This window comes from Gopherus evgoodei, chromosome 1 (genome assembly GCF_007399415.2).
Source record: "Gopherus evgoodei ecotype Sinaloan lineage chromosome 1, rGopEvg1_v1.p, whole genome shotgun sequence".
In the NCBI taxonomy this organism is placed as follows: Eukaryota; Metazoa; Chordata; order Testudines; family Testudinidae; genus Gopherus; species Gopherus evgoodei.
In genome coordinates this window covers 152,216,326-152,237,395 of record NC_044322.1, presented here as the reverse complement: position 1 = coordinate 152,237,395, position 21,070 = coordinate 152,216,326, and the positions used below count along the sequence as shown (strand labels likewise).

General features: G+C 40.9%; 1 protein-coding gene across 1 annotated transcript in view; it reads left to right on the top strand.

Annotated features, from left to right (window-relative positions):
* The window catches only part of CFAP47 (cilia and flagella associated protein 47), a 681,124-nt gene that overhangs the window by 349,544 nt on the left and 310,510 nt on the right, over positions 1–21,070 (top strand). The window contains 2 exon segments of the mRNA XM_030575652.1: positions 15,446–15,642; positions 19,978–20,121. Coding sequence (XP_030431512.1) covers positions 15,446–15,642; positions 19,978–20,121 — 341 coding nt within the window.

Below are 21,070 nucleotides of genomic sequence, written 5' to 3'. Positions count from 1 at the left end.
AATACAAGACTTTTTTTTGTTTCATTGCCATAGTTTGCAATAAAATACAGAACAACCAGCCAAACAAGAATTAAATTTTAAATCATTATTTGGCAGTATTAAAAAGGATGCTACATCATGCCATACAATTATCACTAAGGGTAGAAAATACTTTATAATTTTTAAAAATTATTTTACCCTCACCACATCAGTCACTTATGTTAAGTAGAAACTATTTTTATCTACAGCATTCTGTTACACAAGTTTTATATATTTTAATAACACCTTCAAATAATTGTATTTTGACTGAATAAATATGTATATGTTTTAAAATATGCATTCATATTTTTTCAAGAACTGGGATCAGCCTTATCTTTTTGTTTTGTTTTGTTTTGGTATGCCTTATAAATGTTGTCTCAGATTGTTGCACACTGTTGGGTTTAATCAGAACAATCTTTTATTTTAAAGTAGTTTCCTGGGTCTTTAAATCTATTTTTCAGTAAACTGTTGTCAGTGATCCTGTTGGTTTCCTGGTAATGTTCCATGGCCTAAGTGCTGTATATGTGCTCTAACATTTTGTTGTTTTCCTTTTAAAAAAAAAAAATTTCTTGTAGATGATAAACCAGCAGCCTCCCCATGTTTATCAACTTTTACTTACTTTTAAGAGCTCCACTTACTATATACACCAGACCCCCACTAGAATGCAGGGTTTTGGATTCATGCACGGTTCTGCATTAACACAGGGACTGCATTACCATGGATTCCAATGAAGGTAATTAAATTTGAGATCCATGCGTGGTCCCACGCTATAACCAAATTCGTGCTACAAAGACGCATGTTCTAGTGAGGGTCTGCTGTACATTCTGAGATTGAAAATTAATTCTCATGTCTCTTTATCACATTAGGAACCCATCGCAAGTGAGCTTTATGATTACTTAATTTCCATTACTATACACATAATTGAGCTACATTTTACAGCCTTACTTATCCAGAATATTGGACAACAGAGGTAATTAAGTACTTGGTTAGGGCGCTTTCATATCTCTCCTGTCAAATAAAGCTTTATTGAAAGTGTGAGTCTACTTTGAAAAGTGACTCTCTGAAAATATTATAGGTCGCTGTCTTTAGGTCTTAATTTGTATGTCAAATGTGTTCAGTTAATAAGTAAAAAGATATTAACTGCCAGCCTTGCAAACTCGACATAGAATGTAAAATTCAGGGTTAGTTCTTTCCTTCTTATGTATTAACATCAATAAGAATGGCATCAGTGTTATTTACTCCTCATAACACATGAACTAAGGGTCACCCAATAAAATCAGTAGGCAGCAGATTTAAAACAAACAAAAGGAAGTATTTCTTCACACAACGCACAGTCAACCTGTGGAACTCTTTGCCAGAGGATGTTGTGAGAACCAAGACTATAACAGGGTTCAAAAAGCACTAGATAAGTTCATGGAGGATAGGTCCATCAGTGGCAATTAGCCAAGATGGGCAGCGATGGAGTCCCTAGCCTCTATTTGCCAGAATCCGGGAATGGCTGATGGGATGGATCACTTGATGATTACTTGTTCATTCCCTTTGAAGCACCTAGCATTGGCCACTGTCAGAAGTCAGGATACTGGGGCTAGACGGACCTTTTGTCTGATCCTGTATGGCAGTTTTTATGTTCTTATCAAGAAAACGACAGTTCAGCCCTTTATTCAGAATCCAGAGTACAGGTCTGCAACTGAGTGTCTCTAGGAGAAGCTCACACACCTTGACAGCACGCTGCCTGTTAGGTATTCAGACCCAAAACACAGGGTGGACAGTTAAGGTTTCAGGTCTCATAGACTCTAGGACTGGAAAGGACCTCGAGAGGTCTGCTTCCCCAGAGAGGACTTTAAGGCACAAGCCTTAGCATGAGTGGTTCAGATTGGCGATCTAGGTTCTTGTTGACCTACTTTGGCACTGAAACTATCGGCCACTAAATGAGTGAAACCTTTACGTTATCTTTTGCTTTGACCCTGCCACTGGCACCATCCTGTAGGAGAGACTCTGACACCAGGACTTTGATGCTGATGACTCAGTTGGCACTGGTGATGTCCACTTCTCGTTATAGGTCACCTTTGGCACCAGGTGCTCTGAGTCTTCAGCTTCCTTTGGTTCAGGCTTGGAAAGCTGACAAGGACATCTTACATTCTGTGGTCTCAATGGACACTGTATAATCAAGGTGACTTCTCTCTCACAAATGGCAAAGCACAGAGATCCTTGAAGAACAAAAAGACAATTACTGGTGATTGTTCTAATTTGAAAGTCCATTTTGTGCATTCACACTTCCTGCCCACCCTTCCCTCTACCTTGGTGTTCTTATCCCACTGTTTTGTGTTTTGTGACTTCAGTTCCAAGAAATGCCAGTCCTTCATGGGTGAATGTACAGAGGCCCAACTCTCAAAGGCCAGCAGTTACCATTAAGGAACCTTCAGCGTTTTTTGTTTTTTTAAACCAAATATGGCATTGTTGACACCAAGACAAGGCAGTGGGGATGCACTGAAGCTGACAGTGTCACCTGGGCAATGAGGTAAACAGATGTAACTAACTGGAATTTAGTGAACAATTCTGTTGATGATATACACAAGAAGGAATTGAGTTTGATGTATATTCCTAGCAATGCTGGTCTTTCAGGGCAGATGCAAAAAGCAGTAAAAACTTATCTTGGCTGCTATTGTAAATAGATTCGACTCCATGTGTCATAAATATATCCACTGAGTGGGGAGTTGCTATTTTTAGAGTTACTTTTCAGGATAGAATCACCATTTAAAACTTGGACTATTAGCCACATTGTATAGACATTATATTTTTGTATCTTTTTAATATAATTATCAGAATATTGCTTTTAATTGGAAATATATTTTTATTGGTCTATTTGCGATATATTTGTATGTGTGCAGTCCTGATTCTTTCAAATATCTCTTATCCAGAAGAAGATTTCCTGCTTTGCAGGGTAAATTCCATTCTCTAGCACTGAGTTCCTATAAAAAGGATATTGTTTTCCTACAGGTCAGTAGGATTTTTAAAGGGCCAAGATTGAATTAATTATTTTAGCTAATTTTAAGAGTGCGCCTGTAAGCTATAGTTTACCTTCAGTATACTGCTGTTCATTTCTTGCAATACAATGTTAATTATGGAGTGGGGGGAATAGAATTACTATCTGGCATTTAAAAACAACTTAAAACCTGTTATTTATCTTTCACACAATGAAGGACTCACTGGGTATTATAGATACAATCAATAAATATCAAATGGAGGATTTCTAGATCAATTATGCAAAGCAGAAATGTTGCAGAAGAGCTGCGAGGTTTTAGGATTCACATATTATTTGTTAAAACTCTATTTTTATATTTTCTTGAGATTACAGAACATTTTTGCAATTTTTAAACTTTTACTTAAAACTGTACTTTAAAGAAAATTGTGCCAGACTAAACTCTGGTATGGCTGAGTGTGATGGGGTGGACTAGGCTCTGAGGCTCCTGCTGGAGGCCTTATGGCCCTGCCACACCCTGCCCCAGAAAAGGGCAGTAGAGAGATCTTCCAAGTTGCCTAGAGCAGCTGTGTGAGAAGTATCATAGAATATCAGGGTTGGAAGGGACCTCAGGAGGTCATCTAGTCCAACCCCCTGTTCAAAGCAGGACCAATTCTCAACTAAATCATCCTAGCCAGGGCTTTGTCAAGCCTCACCTTAAAAACCTCTAAGGAAGGAGATTCCACCACCTCCCTAGGTAACCCATTCCAGTGCTTCACCACCCTCCTAGTGAAAAAGTTTTTCCTAATACCCAACCTAAATCTCCCCTACTGCAACTTGAGATCTTTACTCCTTGTTCTGTCATCAGGTACCACTGAGAACAGTCTAGATCCATCCTCTTTGGAACCCCCTTTCAGGTAGTTGAAAGCAGCTATCATATCCCCCCTCATTCTTCTATTCTGCAGACTAAACAATCCCAGTTCCCTCAGCCTCTCCTCATAAGTCATGTGCTCCAGCCCCCTAATATTTGTTGCCCTCTGCTGGACTCTTTCCAGTTTTTCCACATCTTTCTTGTAGTGTGGGGCCCAAAACTGGACACAGTACTCCAGATGAGGCCTCACCAATGTCGAATAGAAGAGAATGATCACGTCCCTCGATCTGCTGGCAATGCCCCTACTTATACAGCCCAAAATGCCATTAGCCTTCTTGGCAACAAGGGCACACTGACTCATATCCAGCTTCTCATCCACTGTAACCCCTAGGTCCTTTTCTGCAGAACTGCTTCCTAGCCATTCGGTCCCTAGTCTGTAACAGTGAATGGGATTCTTCTGTCCTAAGTGCAGGACTCTGCACTTGTCCTTGTTGAACCTCATCAGGTTTCTTTTCGTCCAGTCCTCTAATTTGTCTAGGTCCCTCTGCATCCTATCCCTACCCTCCAGCATATCTACCACTCCTCTCAGTTTAGTGTCATCTGCAAACTTGCTGAGAGTGCAGTCCAAGCCATCCTCCAGATCATTAATGAAGATATTGAACAAAACTGTCCCCAGGACTGACCCTTGGGGCACTCCGCTTGAAACCGGCTGTCAACTAGACATGGAGCCGTTGATCACTACCTGTTGAGCCCGACGATCTAGCCAGCTTTCTATCCACCTTATAGTCCAACCATCCAGCATATACTTCTTTAACTTCCTTGCAAGAATACTGTGGGAGACCGTATCAAAAGCTTTGCTAAAGTCAAGGAATAACACATCCACTGCTTTCCCCCAGTTATCTCCTCATAGAAGGCAATTAGGTTAGTCAGGCATGACTTGCCCTCGGTGAATCCATGCTAACTGTTCCTGATCACTTTCCTCTCCTCTAAGTGCTTCAGAATTGATTCCTTGAGGACCTGCTCCATGATTTTTCCGGGGACTGAGGTGAGGCTGACTGGCTTGTAGTTCCCCAGATCCTCCTTCTTCCCTTTTTTAAAGATGGGCACTACATTAGCCTTTTTCCAGTCATCTGGGACTTCCATGAGTTTTCAGAAATAATGGCCAATGGCTCTGCGATCACATCAGCCAACTCAGATGCAGTGCCTCTGGCCCCATGGACTTGTGCTCGTTCAGTTTTTCAAAATAGTTCTGAACCACTTCTTTCTCCATAGAGTGCTGGTCACTTCCTCCGCATGCTGTGCTGTCCAGTGCAGTAATCTGGGAACTGAGCTTGTTCTCGAAGACAGAGGCAAAAAAAGCACTGAGTACATTAGCTTCTTCCACATCCTCTGTCACTAGGTTGCCTCCCTCATTCAGTAAGGGGGCCACACTTTCCTTGATTTTTTTCTTGTTGCTAACATACCTGAAGAAACCCTACTTGGTACTCTTAACATCTCTTGCTAGCTGCAACTCCAAGTGTGATTTGGCCTTCCTGATTTCACTCCTGCATGCCTGAGCAATATCTTTATACTCCTCCCGGTCATTTGTCTAATCTTCCACATCTTGTAAGCTTCTTTTTTGCATTTAAGATCAGCAAGGATTTCATTGTTAAGCCAAGCTGGTGAATCAGGGCCTAGCAGGTCAATATAATAAGAAGAGCTGCAGGGCCAAAGCAAGTTCAGTTCCTTGCTAGAGCTGGAGGAGAGTGGATAGTGCTCCAGGCTGGCTGCTGGTACCCCACAAGGACAAGGCCCTGAGCTAAAAGTGAAGAATATGTGGGAGCTATGGGGAAGTGGCCCGGGGAATTACAGCAGCAGTGCAACTTAGATAAAGGGGCACAGCGACAGCTGCTATCTACAAGGTCCCTGGGCTGGGACCTGGAGTAGTGGGTGGCCCAGGTCCAACCCCCCATTAGTTGCTGGGGGAAGTGGCCTGGACTTTGAGGCATCCCAGAAGAGGGCTGAACTGTAGTGATCCAGCTGAAGAGCTGGGATGAGAGAGGCCCTGAGAGGGCGAAGGAGCCCTGGGGGGACTGCTCTATTCCAGAGCAGGGACAAACTGACAGAGGGTTTGTGATTTGGTCAGAGGGCTGAATCCGTGAAGACCACCACAGATAGGTAGAGAGAGAGTGCAGGCACATGCACCTGGCCAGGGAGTGCTCAAGAGAGGTAAATGCAACCCCTTACCGGGAGCAACATCTTATAGTTAACCAAAAATATTTAACCAAAGCCTTCCTCTTCATTCTCTCTGCCCTATTTTTTATGAGTTCTGTTGAAAACTAGTTAGATCCAAATATCAGATAGGTCTTGCGGATCAATCAATTAGGCAAAAAAACCCTAACAAATTCTTGAGGCGTTTCTAAGTAAAAGTCACAGAACTTCAGCTAAAAGGAACAGGAGGAGGTGAGGGGGAATCTAGGTAGGGACATCTCGGAGAATCTGGGTTTCCTGCAGTCAGCTGTTGAGGACCAAGTCTGAAGGGCCCAAGATTTATTGTATGACCTTATCTCACTTCTTTCCCCAAACTCCTACACTGTGTAAATGAGACTCAGGTCGGGGTGGTTAAGAGAATTGCGGCTGAAATGATCTGATTTTGAGGTGCCTTTTTTGGATGCCCAGCTTTTGACTCAATTTGGGCATGATTTTCAGATATGTAGAGGACCAACAACTTCAGTGCAAGTTAGTGGGAACTATTTTTGCTTTGCACCTCTGTGACATCAGAGGTAACTCAGCCAATGATCACCTTTACAATACAGATAATGTGGATTTCACATCCACCATTTCAAGGAGTATATGGGAGAGAGCACAGATGGTGGATTACTTGGTTCAGCTGCCACCTTCACAAACCAGCACAATTCTCCTAGCACAACCTCTCCTAACACTGATCAAAACAACTATCCCCACAACATGACCAGCCAGGGGCAGTGGAGTGCTACTTAAAGTGGATGGATCATAGATTTGCTCTCTTTCCCTCCAGGGTGCAACCCCCCTTCCCCAACAGCCTGGTCTATGATTCCCTAAACCCACTCCCTCCAAATCTGAGTGTTTGGGGTTACTGTGTGCATTGGTCACATAGTCCACAGAGCTTGGGGCAGGGCAGCGCCCAGGCCATGGCTGGATAACCTTTTGGCTGGGAACTTGAATGGTATTGGGATCTGGTACACTAGGGTTTCAATGCCAGTCACTCAGATTCGGCCCTGCCATGCAGCCAGGCCAAATCTGAGTGCATGACATTGAAACCTGACACATGGGTTTTCAATGCCACCTGGGTTTGGCCTGGTCAAAAAGTTGTGATGCTATGGTCCAGATGTCCCTCTTGGCTCTGTGGCCTCTGACCAGCGCACACAGTAACTGCAAACACACATAGCCCATCACCACAGCATGCTGCCCTTGTTCATCACCTTCACAAATCAATGCAAATCTCCCAGTGCTACCCCATGTAATAGGGCAGTCTGTCCCTTTAAGAACTAGGTGGGCTGGAGAGCAGCTGGTCCTGTGCTGGAGGGAAGCCCAGCAGGCAGGTACTGGGAATCAACTGATCCAGCTGAACAGCTGGTAATAACTGAACAGCTGGAGTATATATATGAGCGCACCAGTTCCATGAGGAATACACTTTCCTGTGGCTGCAGCAGAAGGCTGTGAGAGGGCAAGCAGGCCCCACAGACACCAATAGGCTGGGGAAGGTCCAGACCCCATATCTGCCAGAAGGCCCCGCAGTCTCAGTTAAGAACAGGACTGTAGGCTTGGTAGTGGTGGTTTCATATTTTCCTTTGTGTATGTTTTAAAGAATAAACTGAGCTCTAAGGAAAAGAATACAAATGGAACCAGACATGGAATTTTTATCCCAGTCTGGTGATTAGGTCCACCAGCCTATAATCCCTACACCCAAGTCAACACAACCACCATACACAACACAATCGGTATGCGAAATAACCCCCAAAACACAATAGCCCCGCACTATAGCAAACATCTCATTTGCTACCTGCACAATGGTGGACTAGCTTACCTAAGTCAGATATGCTCCAAGTCTTCTGCACTTCTACTCATGCATCTATCGGATTGAATGTTTTGTCTCTTTGTCTAGCGTCTTTTATAAAATTGGAAATAAAAGCCCAACTAGGCAAATGGAAGAGAAAGCATTTTACATTTTGAGCTACAGAGAAGTAACATGTTTTGTTTTGAACAATTTCAGCATTAAAATTGTCCAGCAGGAGATGGAAGTGCATCTGTGTGCTGAAATATAGTGCACTGAAAAATTGTTCTTAAAATGAAAGGCATTGTATTACATCTTGATACCTAATTTAGGTGCTGTATCAAAAACTAATAAAAGAGTTCTATAGCTTCTCCTGACAAGATTTGACAATATAGGCTGCCTGCTGTTATATTTTTAAAGAATGTCCAATAAAAGAGATTTTATTTTATTTTATTTTTCCAATGAATGGATTAAAAAGTTTTCTGTAGAAATACTGTGAAAAGTATTTGGTTTTATCACCTCTGTTCTGATAAATGTTTTTTTTTCCAGTTAATATACTCAGTTTTCTCTGTCTTTGTGTAAAAATCTTAAACTGATGCTAAAACAGTTGTTAGGTTTTATTTTTGTGTGTGTTCAGAGAGCACTTCTGTTCCTCCGTCATAAGTTCCAAAGCTATGGAAGATGAAGAAAACTGTGACCTTATTTGCTGAAGAAATTACTAGCTGGCATTTGTCTAGTTTTTTGGCATTGTCTGCTTTTAAGCTATCATCACTAGCATTACATTCATTTGTTTCAATGCAATAAATGGTAGACTCAACACTTTTATTTGATTCCATCAGTGCTGATATCTACTCAAGTGTTTATTGCATTCTTTAGTATTAGTTCTGAGCTCTTTTCCTTGATCTGATTATTCCAAGAGCCTCTACTAAGAACATTGGTGACACATTTGGAGGACTTTATTTTCTGTATTAATTCTCTACTCTTCCTTCTTAAATTTCAGGGGCCTTGTGTCAACCCCCTGGTTTCTCTTGTCACTCTATTAGGACCAGTAACTCGAGAACCCACTTTTTCACTTTGTTGTGAAGTCCTAACTCTGTGCACATATTTTCAAAGTATTATTAACTTCTACCCACCGATATCAAATACGTAGTTTGTGAGATTACCGCTCCAATATCACTTTCTCCAATCCACAGCTCTTTCCTTTGCAGATTCATTTTTTTTCCATTTCCTAAAAGTGGAAATCTGTGTTGGATGACTTATGAAGGAGAAAATCAGTTTATTCATATGTAAGTGGAGAAATCCCAGTTAATCTCTTGGATATATTGGGAATGCTACCCACTTATTTTCAAATTTCTTTGTAGGCAGAATTAGAAATACTGAATAGAAAGGTAATTTTAGGGAGAACCATTTGCAGTAGGCTATCTCAGTGCTGTAGCTCCTGGCTTCCATTTGAATTTATAATACCTAAGTGGCTCCTGAGTTTCTGAGGTATGGTGCTCACATACCATAAATATGGACGTTGTGGAAAAGGCTAATTTGAAAAGCTCCGATTACAAGTTAGTAACACAGTTATCATCTGAACAGTTTCAGTACCACTTAGAATTTAAGATCAGTTGTTTAGATAAAGTATTTCCTTTCCAAAACATTTGTCAGAGCCCCAGACATGCTGCTTCTATAGTGAGCTGCCTGCCATTTTAGGGGGTGCCCCTATAGCTACCCCACCCCTGTGCTTCCCTCCTCCCTCACCCCTCCCGGGCTACCTTGGCAGTTATCTCCCCATTTGTGTGACAAATTAATAAAGAATGCATGAATTTGAAACAACAGTGACTGTATTGCCTCTGCAAGTGGAGATCAAAGGGGGGCGGGGAGGGCAGCTGGCTTACAGCGAAGTACAGTGAACCAAGGGAGCGGGTTTTCATCAAGGAGAAACAAACAGAACTTTCACACCGTAGCCTGGTCAGTCATGAAACTGGTTTTCTGAGCTTCTCTGATGCACAGTGCACCCTGCTGTGCTCTTCTAACTGCCCTTGTGTCTGGCTGTGCGTAATCAGCGGCCAGGCAATTTGCCTCAACCTCCCACCCCGCCATCTCCCCCTTACTCTCATAGGTATTGTGGAGCACACAGCAAGCAGTAATAACAATGGAAACATTGGTTTCGCTGAGGTTTGACCGAGTCAGTAAATTGCATGAGCGAGCTTGTAAACGTCCAAAGGCACATTTCTACCATCATTATGCACTTGCTTAGCCTATATTTGAACTGCTCTATTAAATCGATCTAATTTCGTAGTGTAGACGTACCCTTAGATAATAATGCTGATTTCCATTGAATTAGTTCTATGGCGCACCAGATTCAGCATGTCATGACACTGGCTGTACATCTAAAGAAGGGTCCGGACTGTTTTTTATACTGTCAGTTTCAAAGGATTAAGATGGGTGTGGAACTAATGGATTGTGTTTCTCACTTCTTTCTCTTGTCCTAGAAATTGTAGAACAGAAGTTGTCTTACAGATTGAAACCATGCTAAAGCTCATACCCACTTCCCCATGGCTTTTGAGGGATTGTTCCAAAAATAAGTTTTTGCATGATGAAGCCATGCTTTGTAGGCTTTTGCCATAGGGATTGGCAGAGGTAATGCCGTGAAATAATGTTCCTCACTGGTGACTGTTGGTCTCTGACTATTAGCAGGTGTAAGAAGAAAAAGCATGGCTAAAATCCTCATGTATGTGATAAGGATTGCTCTTAAGCACATTTCCTTTGAAATATCCATATTGACCCACTACCCCATCTCATTTTTACCCCTTCTCACTTGAAAATAAGAGATCAAAAGTGCAAGAGACTTGAGACTTAATTATGCTTCTTGCCAAAGGACTATACCTAACATCAGATTTTCAACAGAGCTGAATACAATTGTGACCAGAATTTCAAAAGGACTCAGCTCCGATTTAAGCACCTAAATGAAGTGGGCAACTTTTCAAAAGCTCTCAGCACCCAACAGCTCCAACTGAAATGACAACTTCTGAAAATCTGACTGCTTTTTTAGGTTTATAAGTGTAAGCTGTTGGGTGTTGAGCTCTTGAAACTATGGCACTAATGTTCTTAAGATTATTTGAACCCACACTAGTAAGTTCATTACTATACTTGAGCACAACAACCATTTGCACCACAGTGTGTGCACTATATAAAAGCTTACAGAATCCAGGACTGAAACCTCTCCCATTTTCTCTCTTCCCAATACCCTGAATCTGATGTCTATTTTGTCTCTTTTTTTAAATGAATTGATGGTCTTCTAATTCCTAGTGGAGAGAGAACCACAGCACATTGATACTATTGTTTGTAGTGCAGAAGGGATTCACTGAACCTGGAGACTGCTACCTTTAGAGGTGATCTCTCTAGATCACTGTGTGGCATAGGTGTGGCAACATAGAGAAGCTGTTATTGCTCCTGTTTGTCTAGTCTATCCTTGTCATGGGACTAAGTAGAGATTATTCCAGCAACGTTTCATAAGTACTAAATTCAAATACTTTTAAAAACATCAGAATGGCCATACTGGGTCAGAGCAATGGTCCATCCTATCTTCCAATAGTGGCCAATTCCAGGTGCTTCAGAGGGAATGAACAGAACAAGTAATCATCAAGTGATCCATCCCCTGTCACCCATTCCCAGCTTCTGGCAAACAGAGGCTAGGGATGCCATCCACACCATCCTGGCTAGTAGCCATTGATGGACCTATCCTCCATGAACTAATCTAGTTCTTTTTTGAACTCTGTTATATTCTTGGCCTGCACAACATCCTCTGGCAAAGAGTTCCACGGTTTGATTGTGTATTATATGACAGAATACTTCCTTTTGTTTGTTTTAAACCTTCTGCCTATTAATTTCATTTCATGACCCCCTAGTTCTTGCGTTATGAGGAGTAAATAACACTTCCTTATTTACTTTCTCCACACACTTTCTTTCTACCCCCGAGGCCTAATAGTTTGATAACGTTTAATAACTGTAAGCTAAATTTCCCGGTCTATTCTTTGTAAAGGTGTCATCTTGGACCCCACAGAAAAAAAGACAATACACTGGGAATGAGGGTTAATTAGGCTGGAACCTTACTAATATAACACATTGGGGAAAGTGTCCAACAATAACTCATCCAATGCAGGTCAACCTTTCTTCTGTAATCCATGCTACTTGGGGAATGGCTGTCATCAGCTTCAACCCACAAACATTTAATCTGCTCTAGAATGAGCTGAATTCTGGGAAGACCCTCCTTAACTTGAAGTTAAGTATATCCCCCTGATTCTAGATGTTTTTGGAGTAATCTACAAATGGTTAAGAACTAAAGTGCCAGATGTTTTACTGTAACCCACTGAGCTCCTTGCTGGCTCCTGGAACAAAGTCTTGAATTCTCTTCACCTAAAATTGATACCCCCCGCCCATCCCGCCAAATCAACATTGCTGCTGTTAATCCTGGAGTGAAAGAGAGCCAGGTTTTTACCAACCCATGCCACAGCAATTGAACTTGGCCAACAACTGCAGAATGTTGACAGCAGTATACACGCTGACTGGGTGTGACTCAGCCGGAAGTCTGGCAAAGATTGACAAACTAAAGCCCTGGAAGTATGTCGGGAAGAATCCATACAAATGTAAAAGCCTTGCAATTTTTGCATTATGATGAATATACCTTGTGCACAGCTGAAATTAGTAGAAATTCTGATAACCCTTTTCTATGACCCAACAGCTAACTCAGTATATTAAATGTTGTGCAATATAAGCTTTTCTGTCACAAGCAAGCCTAGAAAGAGGATGTCCCCTCAGTTTATGATAGTCTTCCACAATATACCAAGCAAGCAAATTACCAGTCCCTTAGCCTCATCCCCAGCCCCAGCCTCTGCCATCGGATCCCATCCCCACTCCCGGACACAGCTCTGCTACTGACTGTGGCCCCTGGCTCCTGGTCCCGACTGCAGGCCTCAGTGGCAGCGCTGGCCCCACTTCCATTTGTGGTCCTGCTCCCGACCATGGCTCCTGGAGGGGCGCGGACCAGGTGATGGGGGGACATGGACAAAAAAGTTTGGGGATCATTGGTCTAGTGATTGGCTACTCATGCACCTCTATATTAAATTAACATTTAAAATGAATTTTAATTAATAATTTGCTAGATTTTATCCTGACTAATATTGTTGGGCTTGAGTATCTTGTGAAACACTTGAGTGTCCTGACTAAAAATAATATAGGAAATAATCTTCCCAGCTCACAGCCTGTGTCAGCAGAATGCATTTCCACAGGGCTTATGAAGGAAGGAATTTATCCCCAGTTGCTGTTGCAGCACGTATCAATGGCACATGGGGGCTATAGAACCTTATGGAGGACTGTGATAAACTGCTCTCCCCACTGTGTAATAGAACTGAATCTGTTCTGGTTAATCAGGAGTGGACTCTTACGTGACCATAGGGGTACAACAGGGGGAGAAGCATTTACCTCAATGATAAGCTTTTATAGTACATATTTTAAAATTCCTCTTATTACTACAAAACATCTTGGCATTTCCAATTAATACAAAATATACTAGAGTATATTGACAATAACTGGACTATATGAGGACAGACATTGCATCTTACCTTGAAGAACTGCAAGTACTTAAAATATATCACTAATGATTTAGATATGTATATTGGTTTGGATATCCTCTATGTACTCCCACAAATTGATTGATCAAATAGGGTTACAGTCAGATTTGCAGGAAATATATTTACGAATCAGGTATAAGGAAGGGAGTTTTATTACTTGCGTAACCAACAAACCTGGGACATTTTTATGGAAGATAGCCATTGGGGATAATAACTTAGTGACAAAACAGAAAAAGGGTAATAATTCATAAATTAGCAGGTCATTAATCTTGTCTTTATGAAGGAACAAGCTAATTTATTTCAGAGAAGGTTGAACCTGAGGTGCAATTTATAATCTTTTTGATAGCCTAGTAATGTTGAAAGGCTCATAATGTAATACTATATTATTCATCCTGTGAACCTGAGCAATTTTTATGTAATAATGGAGGGTACAGACAAGAGAAGTATCAACTTTTTGGAATGCAGTAAAGCAACAGGGAAGTATTGGTTTGCTGTATAATTTTCAGAAATCTGAGAATTGAAAGAGAGCAGCATTGTAAATGAAGATTGATTGCATTTTTAAAACATAATAGTTGCCATTAAAATATCATTTGAAAATAATGTCACACATTGAGCCTGATTGCCTCCTTTCCACAAAATAACCCAGTGGAGGGGAGAGTGGAGGAGGAAAACATTGTAAGAATTATTTTCCAAGCTCTTAGCTGAGGTAGGTAGGATGTGTCCTCCCTTGTGGAACAAACTGGGTAGTGGTGTCCTCAAACCCTGTGGATCTCAGTTCCAGCTGTATGAAAGTTCTGTGCTTCTGCACTGCTCTACATTCCATGTAAGTCTTTCTGCATTGGTAGCTACCCTTGAAAGTCCTCATGAAGTGGGGTTCTTCAGCATAAAGGGGAACCAAAGAGAAGCTATTGTCGCTGCAGGCTGCATTCACTTTTTGCGAATTCCCTGAAGCGCTTGTGGGGGGCTGCTCTTGAGAATAACCATACCTCTTTCTGCTCACAGCCACTATCTTGTCTCACATGTCTTCCTCTCCTTTTCTGCAGTGGGCCCTCTGCAGAGTTCATGGAGGTTGCTGACCCTTTGTCCTCCCTTTCAGTGATCCAGATGTGTAGATCACAGGGGGAGTGTTAGGGTCAATGGTATCTGCAATATTATAGTTATTTTCCAGGGGATGGGGGAAGGGGAGGGAGGGGTCGGAGGCTTGCTGCGCTTGGCTGGGCGCTCCGGCCTGGGAGCGCGGACCCTGCGGCTTGCTGCGCAGGAAGAGTGGAGCCATTTTCCCACCCCTGCATTAGGGTGTGTCTGGGCACACTCGGCACACCCCCTGCGCATGCCTATGGCAGAGACTATAGGGGTTTTTTTTTGCCTTCCTCTGCATCATGTGGCATGAGTCACTTGAATGTTTAAACAAGTGTAAATAGCAGATTCTCTGTAACTTGAAGTTTTTAACCATTATTTGAGGACTTCAGTAACTCAGCCAGAGGTGATGGGTCTATTATAGGAGTGGGTGGGCGAGATTCTCTGGCCTGCAATGTGTCAGATTAGATGATCATGATGGTCACTTCTGACTTTAAAGTCTGAGTCTGTGTCAGATACCACTGCATGATAATTGTTGACCAATTTTTTAAGTCATAGTCACTATGTATATGGTATCTGGAAAAAGATTCATACACAACAAACTTCTCTAAATGTAATTAGTAAATAATTTTAATATATTTTCTCTATGCGGAACAAAAAATTATACAAAATAATGTTGTTTGGAAGCGTAAATATATTCAAAAGTTTCTCTCTAGCAAAATTAATTTTGACTATGTATAAATGAAAAGACTTGTGTGATTCCAGAGTTACTTGTATTATGTGTGTACTGCAGAAAGAATCTCTTGATACAGACTGCATATGTCTCTCCAGATGTTTGTGTGTTAAATATTTTTGGAACACTTGACATAATTATACTTTTTTTTTTTAAGATAAAGATACAGCAGTTGAACTGCCTATAAAGTTTACTCCACAATATCCTGGTCGCTATCCCTGCCAGATTCTGCTGCAATCTTTCTATGATATTCGGGTCTACTTGATTGAGTGTGTGGTGAATAGAGACAGTGCTGAGGCTGAGCTTGAATTTGTAACACCCGCGTATCAGGCCGTGATTCAGGACATACCAATAGTAAGTTCATTTTACAATTAGAAGGTTAAATCAAGATTCAGGATTATGGGATTCAGCCTTTTAAATTAAAATTAACATCCATGTGACATAGAAACCACAAAAGTACTGAAATACTGATTTTATCTTGTTGCCCAAAGTCTAAATGGTATGTAAACATAAAACTTGTTTAGGGAAAAAAGTTACTGATTGTTTTCTGCCCACCTAAATAACTATTTAGTCTTAGTCTCAGAAGAAAAATCATTAGGAATGACACTTATTAACATAAAGGGGCATTGCAGGTAGGAGGGGGAATGGTTGGTATGAGTCTATGAGTCTATGAGTAGTATGAATACTAAATGTAAGATTTCTGGCAATGGAAGGAAAGCAGAAATCTGAATTAAGGAACATGATAGCAGAGTTAAATATCGTACAGATCATATTAATGTATTTTACTCCACAAAAAAGTTGATTTAAAAAAATAATTATTTAAGAGAAATGTGAGGTTATAAATAATATGTGAGGATATTATTTAGTCATGGGTATTTTTAGTAAAAATTCACAATCCGTGACCTGTCTGTGAATTATACTATAAATAGTCCTGACTAAATCTTGGGGGGGAGGCGCGTTCCTGGTGGTGGCAACCCAGGGGGTTGCTGCTGGGAGGGGGGAGTGTGGCCAATGGCACCAGCAGCGTCTGGTCTGACTGCCCTGGGACTGCTGCCAGGGGCCGCTGAGCAGTGGCTGCACCCGCTGCTACGGGGAACGCTGCTTGGGTGGTCCTTGGGTTGAGCCGTATCGGCTGGTGCTCGTGTGGTTCCTGGGGCCAGTTGCCAGGGACCACCTGAGCAGCAACCACCTGATTTGCTGGCTGCAGAGCCACTCCAGCAGTGGCCATTGTGGGTGGCCCTGGGGCCACCGAAACAGCTGGCCCCAGAGCCAGCTGCTTGGGTGGCCCTGGTGTGAGCCCCACCTGCCGCTGCAGAAGTCACGGAGGTTGCAGAAAGTAATGGAATCTGTAACTTCTGCAACCTCCATGACGGACACGCAGCCCTAATAATATGTAATATAGATAGATTAGAAAAGTGTATTCCAAAGTTAAATATTTGTAGCATTCAATACTAAGAAGCTATGATGTAAGAGAGGGATACAGTAATTAACATAGAAGATCAGAATAGTCATTAATCTAATCTAATAATTTATCTCCAGCAATGACCAGGACCTGATGCAAGAAATCCCATAGTGCACAATTATGGCGTAAGCCGACAGTCCAAAAAGATATTTGAGAGAGAGAGATAGAGTCAAAGAGTGAATGTAGGGTTGGGTATCTTCTTCAGAGAAGACATTACCAAGCTTTTTAGGCCATCAGCAGACTGTCTCAAATTAAAAGATAAAGAGAGAAAACAATGTGGCTTAAAACAACAGGAGGAAGACTTAAAGGTTCTATTAGAAGTAAAAATGTTACCTAAGGTTTGCACCAGGAGTTGAGAGTGCTGCATATCCTGTATTTTGTGTGAGGTGGTCAGGAAGAATAGAGAGTGATAGTATAGAAAAAGTCACACTGAGATCTGATGGGACAAGAAGAGGGAAGGGATCCGTGATCAGACGAGAAATCAGTAGCTTGTCTGGAGAAGGATAGTATTGTGAAAGCACAGTGAAACACTGAAAGTAACCAAGGAGGTTGTTCTGAAAGTAGTTAACGAAGAAACACTGAAAGTGAAACATCTCCTAATATGGTCTTTTCACTATCTCTTCCTTGCAATATCTTTTTATTATTAAAAAAATCACACGGTTGTATTAAATGTACATTTAGAAAACACACATACACACACATGGACATCAGCCTGTTTTAAAATGTTATTAAATTTGGAAGTAAAGCACTAAAAAGTTGGTAAATGTCCTAATTAATATTATCTGGGCAACCTTAGTTTCTATCCTCTTGTGTATATGCATAATGGCACAGTCTTTACTTGCAGGACTGCATACTTTATTTACATTTTCCACAGAGCCCCTGTTACCTTTAGTGCGCAGGACAGATGGTTTGCAAGGAATAAAGTGGTTTTTCAATATTTTTGTCCCCCTCATTTTATGCGTGCCACAGGTCTTATTTACTGCAGGCCCCCATACTCTGCTCTGAACAGAGAAGGAATAATTTCTTCATGAGCTTTTCTATGGCACTCGTCACAGGAGTGATGCTTGACATTAATGAGTTTATCTTTGCAACATCCCTGTATGGAAGGGAGTGTTTTAACAGATGATGAAATTGAGGCACAGGTGTATTAAGGATGAAATTTCCCCTACTTGACACTTGGAGCCTGATGATTTTGGATGGTGTTTAGCATTTTATAGCACTTTCTGTTCAATGTACTGTAGAGGTATTAACAAACTAATCCTCACAACACTCTGGCGTGGCAGGTGGGCAAATTATTCTCCCCAGTTTTACAAGTGGGGGAATGGAAACTGAAAGGCCGGGTGACTTGCCCAAGGCTACACAGTAAACTAGCGGCAGAGTGAGGATAAGATGTCAGAGTCTTTTGAATCCTAATCTTGTGCTCATTTCTTCAGACCATACTGCCTTAATGGGTGTGGTGCTGAGCTTCCATAGGACACGTTGACTTCAACTGCTGTTGTTAATGCTCAGAACTCCTACAAATCAGACCCCAGGTGTTTCATGTTGGACAACCAGAAAATGAGGCCCCCAACAGTTAGTGGCCATCTCTGAAAACTTTGGTTTAAGTGGCTTGCCTAGCATCACACCAGAACTCCATGGCAGATGTAGGGCTAGAACTCACCTCTCCTGTGTGATAGTCAACTTCTTTAATCACGCCACACTCCTTTCTCTTACTGATCTTCCTTTTCTCATTCACCACCGCCCTGCAGTTTGTTGAAGGAATGAGGGAGAGGTTCTACAGTCAACAGCCTCATCTTCCTCCATAACCTTGCATGATTTCCTGGGCACTGATCAGCCTGTATGCTCACAAGCTGATCCAAAGCCCAAGGGAATAAATGGAAAGAGTCCCAATGATTTCTATGGGCTTTGGATCAAGCCCTGAACAAAACAGGGCTCAGAAAATTAAAAAAATGTACGATAATGCATATGTCCAAGGATTAGAATTAAGATTGCCCAGGCAACCTAAATTTTGGCATTTCTTAACATTTAGAGCTTGACTTTGATAATGTTCTTTTAATATAGTTGTTTTATGCAATTTTCTCGTTTGTTTTTTTTAAAAGTAAAATTAAACTCTATTGTTTGAAGCTATGTATTGATACTGCAGAATTTTCTTATAAATAGAACAGAAAAAACTGTATCTCAGGCATAATAGTGTGATTACTGCAGATGAATACTGTGACACTGTACTTCCATGTGTGCGCAGGTCCTTCTTCAGATAATAAACAGCATTCAGCTATGGAAGAATTTTAAAGGTGGTGTGGTTGCTCTTCTCTGGCTGACAGATCTTTTGCTATTTGAGGCCAGAGAGAGAGCAGTTTACATCATGTATTGGTCTCTGTCTCTGTATTGATAGGGAAATCAAAAGTCTATAGCTATTTTAAGCCATACTTCCTGGCTGACATCATGAGTAGATCTGTCAAGCATAGAAAAAATAAAAAGGAGCCATATTCTGCACCAAAATTTCAACTTTGCTCCTTTTTACCATACCAAAAAACAATCAAAATAATTGGGATCTTTATTTCTGCTAATTTTATTTTGCTTTTTAAAGAATAAAAAGATAATAAATATTGACCTGCTCAGTCTGTCTATTGGCCCTGCTCCTAGAACTGGAGTTACTTTTATGTGTTGCTGGATAAGAGGTGTGCTGGTTTTAAAGAACATGAGATTCTGATGTGGAGCATGAGAGAAAAACGTATTTGCATGAACTCTTCATCTCCCATTGAGCCTTCAACTTGTCAACACACAACTGTTGGTTTTTTCTTTCATACTTTGGGTTCTGCTGCAGGACAGTCTTTCTACTAAATAGTTTAGTGTTCAGCAGAGTCAGTATCTGAGTGCATATGGCTATGCACATTTTTGGTTAGATTGAGCCCATAATTATAAGTACAATTAAATTTCTTTTATGATATGAGTACATAATACATTAATTTTTAGAGCATTCCTACTGGTACCCACAGTACTGGTATTATTGAACTTATGGTTGAATACATTTAAACTTTTAAAAATGTAATCTTTATTTTCCTAAAATCTGCTCTGAGTTGGCACTGTTGAAAATATAAAGATTGTGATCTGATTTGGTGTCCATTCTAAGAATTAGTGGATAGAAAGTTAAATGTAGCTCTAATTGCAGGTAAATGTATGTTGTAACTTTAAATGTACCATCTGGATGACATCTTTTTTTTTTTCAGAGTAATATGTCTAATCAGGACTGGAAACTTCAAGCAATCTTAAAGGGACATTGTTTTTATGGCCCTCCTCTCATATATGTGGGTCCAGGTGAAACAACACAGTATCCTCTCATGTTTAAGCCCATTGCTGAGTGTGTCACTCTGGTAAGAGAAAAGAGATTTTCAGCCTTTATAAGGATTGCTGCTACACATAAAAGTTGTGCCTGCAGTCCAGGAAACCCCTTAAGCATCTGCTTAAGAGGTTTTCTGAATCAGGGTTATTCAGGGCAAGACTTTTTCCTGAGGATGTACATAAAATAAACTGCCTTCAAGGAGCTTAGGCTAATATTTTGTATGATCAGTTTCTCTTTTCTCATGGTCCTATCCTCTCTCTTTGGCCACCCAATTTTAATAAAATTATTAGGTATTCTACACAAATTGAAAACACTCTAATTACAAATATATACAGTGCATTCCAGCTTTTATTTAAATATACATTATTTAATTTATTCAGGAAATTCAGGAAATGCCGATTTTAAGGTTCTTTAATAACATTGAGTATCCCTCATTGTGCATATATGCCATGGGGGTTCTACAGGAATGGATGTTATATTAGTTCATTCATTAATTTTTTTTTTACTAGTTATGTCATTGCTCATATTGGGGTGGATTCCCAGACACTCTGTCCCAATGGCAGTTGCCATTCTGGATGTTATGAGGTACATACCAAGTTAAGGGCTGTTTCAGCTTTTAACAGGCAGCAGTTTGTACATGCCTGCCTATGCATTACCTGAGCTACTCTGGTGTGTCATGCCATACAAAACCACAAATTTACAGTATCACTCTTTTGCCTCGCAAAAAATAATTACTCTCTACAAACTACAATAACCTATTCAAATTCCTTACTAACATCAGTATAATGTAGTTCACAGATACAGTAACAAAAATACAAACCCTCCTAAAACAGTTAAAAGTCCTAAAGACAAACCTCACCTAAACTAAAACAACCTAAACTAGGGAATATGGAATTATTCCCTGGGAAAACTGTCATTACACAGACAGCAGAGTTAAGATGATTGTGTAGTTGTACTCTATATTTCCTGCTTTATAAAAG